Source organism: Podarcis bocagei (genome assembly GCF_964188305.1).
Source record: "Podarcis bocagei genome assembly, chromosome: 6".
Classification (NCBI taxonomy): Eukaryota; Metazoa; Chordata; class Lepidosauria; order Squamata; family Lacertidae; genus Podarcis; species Podarcis bocagei.
In genome coordinates, this window is record NC_138130.1 from 28,117,754 (window position 1) to 28,129,241 (window position 11,488).

General features: G+C 42.1%; 1 protein-coding gene across 1 annotated transcript; it reads left to right on the plus strand.

Annotated features, from left to right (window-relative positions):
- Positions 1-1,828: 1,828 nt before the first annotated feature.
- Positions 1,829-10,466, plus strand: CFAP97D2 (CFAP97 domain containing 2). The gene is made up of 5 exons (XM_081198675.1): positions 1,829-2,283; positions 3,746-3,826; positions 4,796-4,914; positions 7,155-7,347; positions 9,168-10,466. The coding sequence occupies exons 1-5, from the start codon at positions 2,191-2,193 to the stop codon at positions 9,336-9,338; spliced, it is 657 nt and encodes a 218-aa protein (XP_081054801.1). The 5' UTR covers positions 1,829-2,190; the 3' UTR covers positions 9,339-10,466.
- The last annotated feature ends 1,022 nt before the right edge of the window (positions 10,467-11,488 follow it).

Consider the following 11,488-nt stretch of genomic DNA (forward strand, 5'->3'; position numbering starts at 1 on the left):
GAAACTGAAAGAGCAAGAGAGAGAAAGCACCTAGCTTAGTGTTCCTGACAGGCACTTAATCTCTCTCCCCTTTGTACACAGTATTCCCATTCCAGCGGGGAGAGTCAATAAATGAACAAAAGACACATGGCTGCGGATACCTCTGTGTGGGGCCAGAACTAAGGCAGGGTAGAAATACAGTCCCGCAGTGTGGGGTAAAAGCTAGCGCAGAAAAGAATCTGGGAGATCGGGGATGGAGCCTGGAGGAATTGGGTGGGTTGAAGGCGGAGCCAAGGCTGGAATTTGATAGATCAGCATCAGTTCCAAAGTGAAACCTGGCACTATCTAACAAATTTTTGGCAGAATCTGGCAGAGTCATGCAGGGTAAGTCTTATCATGAGTCATTCTGAACAATGCAGTACTGCTAGCAGATGGTGTGTTCTCTCTCTACTGCCTGCAGGGCCATCTTCCTATAATTCATGGGTGACATCTTACACTATTGCTACTGCCTCCTGCCTGCCCACTGCTGCTGCTACCAATTGTCTCTCTTCCTTTCTAGCTGTCTGGGCAGTCCCAGCATGAATCTGAGAAAGGGATAATTTACAGTGCTTTGTTTCCAAATTCCTTTAAACTTTTAAAGTAGGTGCTCACTCACAGCACATCATTCTAAGGAAGGGATAAAACATGTAATAAGTAAATACTCCCTCTCCTTTTACTGGTTTTCTGCAAAACGTTTAACTTCTATAAAAGGTTGTTCATCCCTAGCTACCTAAAGTAAAGGGTAAAGGGACCCCTGACCATTAGGTCCAGTCGTGACTGACTCTGGGGTTGCGGCGCTCATCTCACTTTATTGGCTGAGGGAGCTGGCGTACAGCTTCCAGGTCATGTGGCCAGCATGGCGTAAGCCGCTTCTGGCAAACCAGAGCAGTGCACGGAAACGCCGTTTACCTTCCCGCCGGAGCGGTACCTATTTATCTACTTGCACTTTGACGTGCTTTTTCGGGTGGCGCTGTGGGTTAAACCACAGAGCCTAGGACTTGCCAATCAGAAGGTCGGCGGTTCCAATCCCCGTGACGTGGTGAGCTCCCGTTGCTTGGTCCCTGCTCCTGCCAACCTAGCTACCCAGGGACATCCTAAACTGCAACTCTGGTAGCAAACTGAAACACATGAGGCAGTTGTACCAAAATACAAGGGTTCCAGACTGGTCTTAGCCCTAGTAGCTTCTGATACTCTGGGACCATTTAAAAGTAATCACAATTCCTGGAAGTTAAGGCTACCAGTGGCTTACTAACCATGATGAATATGCTCTACCATTGGAGACAGCGTGTCCCTGTATATCACTTGCTGGGAATCAGAACTGGGGAAGAGTTCTTTTGCACTCAGCTCCTGCTTGTAGACTTTTCATTGGCATCTGGTTGGCTAATGTGAGAGCAGGATGCTGGACTTTTCTGATGTCATCCTTAAATAGGATATAAAGGTTACTAATATATGATTAAATGTCATAGGAAGTGCATGCACACGTTGCAAGCTTTCTATATGCAATGCAGATGTGTGTGACAATTATGTGGGTTTCTCACTGTATGTGCATGTGCTAGTTGGCAGTGGGAACAAAGACCCCATATATGTGGGATTGTCACACATAATGATCCTACAGGCTGCTTCTCATTATTTCCTACCTGGGAGTGTTTTCCACACAATAATGTGCAATATAGTCTTTAGCCGAGAACCATTTTTAACAAATGACAGAGGGCACATTTCATTATGTGTCTTGGACTTTGATATACTACTTTTGTGCAAATCTATACTTGCCTGCAATGCTATTAAAAAGAAGAAGAAGAAGTGTAATTGTTCCAGAAATTAATGTGTTGAAAAGGATAGCCTTTGGAATCTTAGTTTTACAATTCAGTCCTATACATATCTACACTCTCAGTAAGCAAGTCACATTGTTTTCAGTGGTGGGGCTTACTTCCTTAAAAGTGTGTACAGGATTGCAGTCTTAGATTCTTGGTTCTTGCTTGCTACTTCCCAAACATATTGTTTAAAATGCTATCACCAGCTATTCACTTTTTGCCTCAGCGATACCATAGCAACCACCACATGACCTGCTGCAAACACACCACAGTTGTTAGAGCTTCGCTCAAGAAGCTTCTGGCCAATGATGCACTCTCTTTGAAGTAGTCTAGATTTAGAGATATTTCATGTTGTTTTAAGATGCACCGATCCTACCAGCCAATTTTGCCGTGTAGCAATAAATACCTTCAGCAAAAGTGGGACAAAGCGACGTACGAAGAACACAAGAGAAAGGTAAGTGTGGCGGCGCTCTTATAACATCGCAAGCTGCTTCGTGCACAAAGCCAAACTTGTTGAGAGGAAATGCCTTTGCATTTCTGCCAAGGACATAACAATTAGCCACCACTCAGTTTGCTGTTTTAGTATGCACTGTACATTGCTCCCTCAACTCCCCTCCACACTTTAAACCAAAGAATTGCTACCATGCCAAGAATTTATTTACAAAGAAACGGTCCAATCTCAAAATCATTCCAAGAAAAACTAATAAGCATTTCACGCGAATGCTGAAGGCCACTTCCTACATTCCTTTAATTTCCGTGATGAAAAGGCATTGCATTTATCAATGGTTTTTATCAATGGGTGTTCTTTTATTGCGCAGACATAGATCTGGGGGCTCCCCCAAGCTATGAGTCCTCAGGGGAAAGTAAAACTCATACCACTATTCTTCTGTTACAAATTATACAGCCACACACTCACAAAGGTTAATTAGTGTCAGAAAACCTACATGAGAACTAACCATTGGAGATATGTTAGCTTTCTAGAGTTTATAGTTTTTGGGTGATAGCCAACATCTGTCATACTCGAGCAGACCCACTGAAATCAATGAACTCCTTGGATATCACCCTTTGTAATATTTTTTGCTGTAAACTGATATAAACAGAAGGAAATATGTCATTGAGTTTGGCACTCAAGGTGAAAATTAACCTTTTTGATTTAGGGCTTTTCCTTTGTTCATTGTGGATGCGTTATAACATCTCCCTCTTTTTTTCAAAGTTCAGAGGTGGATGCTGGTTCCTGGGTAGTCAAATAAGTAGGTTGCTCTGACGCTATCATTTATTTGTGCTAATCTTTCTGTTTGTTTGTTTTTGGCATTGCGCCCTCTTTTATAATTTCTACACATTTCCCCCCCCCCACCTGCTGACTAGATGGTTAAGTAGGACTTTTCTTCTTCTACCCCTCTCATAACACTAGCAACTCATGGACAGTCAAAGAAGCTGAATGATGTAAGATTCGGGATAGGTAAAAGAAAGAGCTAATTCACAGAGCACATAGTTAAATGATGGAAGTTGCTTCCACAGGAGACAGTGATGGCCACCATTTGGATGGCTTTGAAAGAGGACTATCAATGGCCATGTCTGCTATGCTCTGCCTCCACAGTTGGAGGCATTAGTGCTCTTGTGATCATGTTCTGCTTCTGGGTTTTTTTTACAGACATCTGGTTGGCCACTGTGAAAACAGGATGCTAGACATGGGTCATTGGCCTGATACAGCAAGCCGTTCTTATGTGGATCCGTCTTCATGTCTGATATTTGTACTTACTTATGGGGTCATTGTCATAATAGAATCAATCAGCAAAGATTAGGGAGAGGGCAAAGTGTACAATGGCTTTGCCGCCTAAATCACGAAAGAAATTCCCTTCTATTCTATAGGCACATTTAAAGACTAAAAACCAGGAGTGTTTTGTTTTCCACTGCAGATTCAGACTACCAAACCTGTGGTGGACACCTCTACTCCTCGAACATATGGGCATCTTCATTTGAAGTTAAGAAAACTTAAGGTATGTTGCTGCTTTGATATTTTAATGAAGTATACTATTATTAGTTGTTGTTATTTTATACAAAAAAGGTCTCAAAGTGACATAGCATAAAATATGAACAGGTAAAATGAATTCAAAACCCGAATCTTTAAAAGAATGTACAATACAAAATTCCTACAACGCTCATAGGTAAAGGGACCCCTGACCATTAGGTCCAGTCGTGGCCAACTCTAGGGTTGCGGCGCTCATCTCGCTTTATGGACAGAGGGAGCAGGCGTACAGCTTCCGGGTCATGTGGCCAGCATGACTAAGCTGCTTCTGGCGAACCAGAGCAGCGCACGGAAACGCCGTTTACCTTCCTGCTGGAGCGGTACCTATTTATCTACTTGCACTTTGACATACTTTCGAACTGCTAGGTTGGTAGGAGCAGGGACCGAGCAACAGGAGCTCACCCCGTTGCGGGGGTTCGAACCGCCGACCTTCTGATCGGCAAGTCCTAGGCTCTGTGGTTTAACCCCCAGCACCAGCCGCATCCCACAACGCTCATAGAACAACACAATAAGAAGCACACCCCACTAAAAGATGAGAAACACACTGTAGACTAACTTAACTACCAAAAGCCTGAGTAAAAAACAACAACCCGAGGGACTCTAGTTAACTGACTACTGTTGGAAGCAGGATCCTGAATGAGATGGGTCTTTGGTATGATTTTAGAACGCAGTTTTTATTTTCCCTCCCCCTTATTAACCCTGATAACTTTAATAGTTTTCTGCATTACTCAAGACTCAATTTCAGTAAGTTCTAAATGTGTACAGATCTCATCTACTTTTGAATTTCATCCTGAAATATAGCATTTCTACTGTCATATTCCACAGCATGCAAAATTACAAGCGTGAAGGGAGTGGGGGAATCAAGTGCTGTAGCTGTCCTTGGTTAGAGAGGATGTATGGAACATAATTTATTTCCCTAAGTATCCCCCTGTCTTTTCAGCTGGAGAAGGACCGCCTGTCAATCATCGAGAGGGAGAACCGTTTGCTGCTAGAGAAGATGTCTCGTATCATGAGGACCACAGGAAGAATTGATAACAAAAATGAGTATGAGGCCAAAAGGTACGGCTTGTAATCAAACTGGTATAAGACTATCCAGTTACATTAACAGCATTGACCATGGCACTTATTAACTTACCCTTGAATGACAAGAAGCTCTGGGGCTGTTTTACAGGCATGCCTTTTTTCAAATGTTTGTGTAAAGGCCACTTCAGCTGCCATTCCTGTGGGGAGGGGAGTTTTGACAATTTACCGTATTTTTCGCCCTATAGGGCGCACCGGCCCATAGGACACACCTCGTTTTTTTGGGGGGGGGAATAAATTAAAAAAAATTATTTTCCCCCCCCAGCCGCGGGGCTGGGTCGGGGGAAGCTCGAGCTTCCCCCGACCCCAGCCCCCAGAACAGGCTGCTATCCGCAAGCCTTGTGCGCCCGGTGAGATCTCCGGCCGGGTGCGCAGGGCTTGCGGACACCTGCGCAAAGCACGGGGCGTCCTCTGGAGGGCACCCCGTGCTTCGTGCTTCGAGATCTGTGCTTCGGGCTGCTGCCCGCAAGCCTTGCGAGCCTGCAGGAACTCCCGCCGGGCTTGCAAGGCTTGCGGATAGCTTCCTGAAGCCTGGAGAGCGAGAGGGGTCGGTGAGCACCGATGCCTCTCACTCTCCAGGCTTCAGCGAAAGCCTGCATTTGCCCCATAGGACGCACACACATTTCCCCTTCATTTTTGGAGAGGAAAAAGTGCGTCCTATAGGGGCGAAAAATACGGTAATCATCTAATGGAAGGGGTCTTAAAACAAAGAAAATGTTAGAAAGTGACAGTAAGCGTTTTACTAAGCTTTTTTCCTTTTTTAAAAAAACTTTTAAAACGACAAAGGTGTTTTCTTTTAATGTGCATAGTCCAAAAACAAGGCAGGATGGTAAAAGTTTTGGTAGAGAAGGGGAACCAACGAAAGGGTGCAGTTAGATTCAGTACTAACTTGGGACTAATATAGGAGTTGTTCTAGCCCAATATTATCCTTAGGGTCCCCTACCTATGCACAAAATTTTATAAACAGTTTAAAAATAAAAATAAACTGAGATTTTGGATTGTTCCCTGTTGAGACCTCCAATAGTACAAAAGTGTATTAACCAATAACATATTACAAGTGATGATTGGGATATGTCACAATATCTATATGATATCCAACTGTGGATAGGCACACAGAAGCTGGTTGTTGGCTGTCCAGAGATTTCCCTACGGCAAGGAACAAGCTCATATCAAACTTCTGGGACACAAGCAGCAGAACTCAGAGTGAACCACATCAATTTGTCAACTGGAGTGAGACAGGGGAGCCATGATATAATTTTCCCTTAAGGAGAATGCTAGGCAGAATTTTTGAATCCGTTATCCGAGGTGGGTGGGATTTTTCTTAGTGGAAGAAATTGTACTATATATAATACTATCTTTCTTATAAAACATATACTCAATTACTTATTATAATTTGGTTTGGTAAGGCAAACTATGATATGCTGCTCATAATATATTAAGGACCCCTGACCATTAGGTCCAGTCGTGGCCGACTCTGGGGTTGCAGCGCTCATCTCGCTTTATTGGCCGAGGGAGCCGGCGTACAGCTTCCGGGTCATGTGGCCAGCATGACTAAGCCGCTTCTGGCAAACCAGAGCAGCGCACGGAAACGTCGTTTACCTTCCTGCTGGAGCGGTACCTATTTATCTACTTGCACTTTGATGTGCTTTCGAACTGCTAGGTTGGCAGGAGCAGGGACTGAGCAACGGGAGCTCACCCCATTGTGGGGATTCGAACTGCCAACCTTCTGATCAGCAAGTCCTAGGCTCTGTTGTTTAACCCACAGCGCCACCCACTTCCCCATAATATATTGGTACTGTATTTATACATGTATGTATATATATGGTATTTATGACTGTGTATTTTCCATTGTACTAATCTTCGTTCTGCACATGAAGCATTGAGAGCCAGTGTGGGGTAGTGGTTAAGAGCGGTAGTCTCGTAATCTGGGGAACCGGGTTCGCGTCTCCGCTCCTCCGCATGCAGCTGCTGGGTGACCTTGGGCCAGTCACACTTCCTGAAGTCTCTCAGCCTCACTCACCTCACAGAGTGTTTGTTGTGGGGGAGGAAGGGAAAGGAGATTGTGAGCCGCTTTGAGACTCCTGAAGGGGAGTGAAAGGCGGGATATCAAATCCAAACTCTTCATTGTAGCTGCCAAGAATATCTATAGGTGTATTTCCCCTCCATGCTGTGGATAGAGTCTTTATTTCAACAGTATATAATACCCTCCCCCCCTTTAGCTTAAATAGAGAAAGACGAGAACGAGAATTTCGAAAAGTAAGCCAGGAGAATCATGCCATCCTGGAAAGAATTATGAACTGCAAACCTCAGTATACGGTCCAAAAGTGGAATGAAGAGTGGCAAAAGGCTGAAAACTACATGAACAGTATTGCAAGATATCCTCGTGGGTTGTGCAAGTTGCAGGATGAAAAGGTAAGTCCAGTTTTAAAATATGTACACATTTCTTCAGTTTGGTGGGTCCATATCTCCTGGTCTTCTGTTTCCAGATTAAACATATAATCAATTGATTAAACATTACAGAATCATACCACAGGTCAAATTTCTGCGCCAATTTAATTAAGCTACAAAGGATGCATCATAGGTAGGAAAAATGCACATGGACCCAAATCTGTTTCCAAGAATATTGTCTACATAATTTCATAGACACAGCTCCAATTAACAGTTGGTTCAGTATTATGAACTAAGTTTTGCATGTGCATGGAAACAGCTTTTGCTTCCAGTATCATTTTTTCCTTAGCCTTGTTATTATTTCCACTGTTGGGCCAATTAATATGGCAGTTTACAGAAGCTAACTGATAGGCACTGTTGAGATTTTAAATGATGCAAGATGAAGCTGACACTGTATACGAGAGAAAATAGGACACAGAAATATATTATGCTCAAAACTCCATGCATATGTACCAGAGCATCAGAAAACTATTTTTCTGAACAAAATGAGTACATACGTGGATTAAAAATCTGCACACTCTACCTACACCAGTGGTTCTCAAAGGGTGTTTCAATGTTCTTAGGTAGCTGCATTGTTTTAAACTTTTTTGGATGTCCAATGATCACATTCTAAAGTAGTTGTGTTCTGTGTTATAAATCAAACACTGCTAGGAATTGTTTATTTTTGTTTTCCAATGTATTTCTTATCAACAAATACAGTGGTACCTCAGGTTAAGTACTTTATTCGTTCCGGAGGTCCGTTCTTAACCTGAAACTGTTCTTAACCTGAGGTACCACTTTAGCTAATGGGGCCTCCTGCTGCTGCTGCGCTGCCGCTGCATGATTTCTGTTCTGATCCTGAAGCAATGTTTTTACCTGAAGCACTATTTCTGGGTTAGCGGAGTCTGTAACCTGAAGCGTATGTAACCTGAAGCGTATGTAACCCGAGGTACCACTGCATTTGGCGTGGCGCAAGCAAATTTTTATTCTGAAAATAAAAGTTTGAGAACCAATGCCCTACATCTTAGAGTTTGCACATACACTTATCTCCTTAGTCAGAGGAAGAACGTTTATCTTACTAACTCCTGCTTTTTTTCTTTCTGCTGAAGTATACCATTAGCACCAAAATGAGAGAGTCCATTTGCCTTCCCCATCCTTCTAAGGTCAGCTTTTATGTTCTTGAGTAATGCTTTCAGGTCTGGCTTCAAAGATCAGCAGAAGCAATTTTTTAGACGTTGGAGAAAAGGAAAGGCACCTTCCCCTAAGAAGGATTTAAGCCTGTTATCTTCATGCAACAAATGGAGATTTAAATGCAACACATAAGAAACGAATTTCAAGTTGCAAAGCTGCCATCTATCTTACATTTATCACAAAATTGCAAAACGTTCTTGAAACTCAAATTCTTCAGCCCATGAATCACTGCTTTTACAAGAAAACTAAACTAGTAATCCCCACACCTCAGGTGTAAATACCATATATTTCAATTCAGATTGCAATGGCATGTGCTTTGAGAAAACAGGTCTGAGCAACAAAAATGATAAAGAAAAGCTCAGTGCAAGATATAGCCTAATGTGACGTCTAAAGGGCAAATAAAGAGAACAATTTATTGATTTAAATTCCTTGGTGTTTAATACATTGGTGTTTTGTTTTGTTTTGTTTTGCAGTTGTGATTAATAATATTTTGTTCTTAGAGTTTAAAGGGTCTAGTAGTTTAGCATTTTTTGCAGCAGTTGTACAAAAATCTACCTAAAAATATTCATCTATTTACTAGGACATGAATTTATCATTTATATTTCCCTCCATAGGAACTAAAATTAAAGAAAACAACATCAGAAACAGACAGAAAGAAAAAAAGAGATCTGAAAGATAGGTGTGTGACAAACAAAGCAGAGGAACCAGAGGAAGAAGAACTGATTCATCAAATAAAAAAACCAAGTAATGATCACCAAAGAGAAGATCCAGTAGATAAAGTGTGATTCCATGCGCTAAGATGACACTCCAGATAATGGATATTGCTAAACGGAAGACCTGATATAAGGGGATGCATAATTAGGAACTGATCTTGGTTATACTAAGGGTAGATATTAGAATCTTTATTTGTAATAAGTTCTAGACATTCTTCTTAGATATAGCATATAAGCAAGCTGGCCAGAGCAGCAATCCTATACGTACTTGGAAAGTATATCCAATTGAAATCAGTGGGAATTACTTCCAAGAAAGCATGGTTGGGTGAATTATATAGAATCACAGAATTGTAGAGTTGTAAGAGACCACAACGATCATCTCGTCCAACCCCCTGCAATGCAGGGATCTGGGTTGTGACTACAGCCAAAGTTGAAGAATTTCCACCAAAACAAAACTTACAATAATAATAATAAAATTGCCAGGGGAAAAATGTTTTCCCAAATAGTTATAAACAGGGTTTTATTCACGCTTAAGGGAGATTCTCCATTCATGAGCCAACTTCATTCAATTATCACTGAAACATCTTGCTTCCATCCGTTATGATTTATACATCTCAGATATAATATGTTTAACTATTCTGAGTGCCTGGTTTTGGGGGCACTGAGTTAGTCTACATCATGGATGGTTAACCTTTCTCAGCCTGAGGGTGACATTCCCATCTGCACAACCTTCAGTGGCAGGGGTACATGCCTGTGGTTCTTAGGGTTGGGGGTTAGCTGAGCAGGAAATTAGTTAGTGCTCTTCAACCAGTCTCAACCTACGATCCACCTTTGATTCTCAATCAGCATCATAGGACTCCCTGTGTCAAGCTGCGTAGAGAGAAATTAAGCAACTAAAGAAGATATTCAGCCAAGAAATAAAATAATGTTGACATTCCCACATACTACATGTTTTGTGGTGCCAAATGAAGACCTGACTCTTTGGGAAAAGATGAACTGATGATCTGTTCAGTTCATTTGTAGTATTATTGGTATTACTATTATTATTATATCATGTTTCTTTATATTGTATTTGTATCTAATGTTAGCTGCTTTGAGTTCCCTTAGTGGAAGTAAAGTGGAATTGGATAAAAACAAAAGTTGAAACATACTACTTGAAAGTAAGTGCTATTGAAATAAAGGCCAGTTGTCTTCATAAAATGTTTAAAGTGTTCCTCCAGTGACAGCAAAGATGAAGTGTTCTCTTTGGAGTCTGCTACAAAAACTTAGGTGGTAATGTAATGGCCCAAACCTGAGACCCCATCTTGATTAATCAGGTTACATGCAGACGAAGGGCTGCTACCAAAACAAATGGAATAGGCTTGGTTGTAGAAAATGGGTGCACAAAGGATGGGGCACTGGTGGCTCTCTAAATGTTTTTGGACTCCAGCTTCCATCAGCCTTAGCTAGCCAGTAGTCAGGGATGATGGGATTATCACCAACTAGTTTCATCACATCCTTCTGGGACTGCTGCTATTAAGCCATGACTTTCTTCATTCTTTCATCCTGTCCTGAGAGTAGTCTTTTATCTGTGTGCCGCCTTTCCATAGTTAAAACCTCGCTCGTGGTGGTTTACAACATAGAAAGATTCACGTAGTCACAAACAGGACAAAAGTAGTCATAAACCATAAATAAAACACATCAAAAGTACACAACCGAATCGAGCTCAGGACCGCAATATCCTGAGGACCTCCTCTCCCCATATAAACCGTCCAGAGGGTGGCAACACGAGAACAGAGGCTTTTCTGCAGTGACTCCCCATTTGTGGGATGCTCTCTTCATTATATATCTTTAGGCGCCAGGCAAAAAAATGTTCCGCTTTAACTAGGCCTTCTGCTAATTGATATCCTCACAGCCTTTTTTTTTATATGTGTCTGTGGGAATAGGGGTGGTGTTATCATTTTGCTGTTTCGTTTTACTTCTGTTCATGTTTTTTATTCTGTATATGTGAACAGTGCCGGATTTGCGTATAAGCTAAACAAGCTACAGTGGTACCTCTGGTTAAGAACTTACTTCGTTCTGGAGGTTCCTTCTTAACCTGAAACTGTTCTTAACCTGAAGCACCACTTTATCTAATAGGGCCTCCCACTGCCGCCACGCCGCCAGAACACGATTTCTGTTCTCGTTCTGAAGCAAAGTTCTTAACCCGAGGAACTATTTCTGGGTTAGCAGAGTCTGTAACC

Bases quoted from the DNA above. Each gene is read 5' to 3' on its own strand.
- CFAP97D2 (XM_081198675.1), top strand. From the start codon at position 2,191: ATGCACCGATCCTACCAGCCAATTTTGCCGTGTAGCAATAAATACCTT. The intron at 3,827-4,795 runs GTATGTTGCTGC...CTGTCTTTTCAG, and splicing joins TGAAGTTAAGAAAACTTAAG to CTGGAGAAGGACCGCCTGTC. The intron at 7,348-9,167 runs GTAAGTCCAGTT...TTCCCTCCATAG, and splicing joins GCAAGTTGCAGGATGAAAAG to GAACTAAAATTAAAGAAAAC.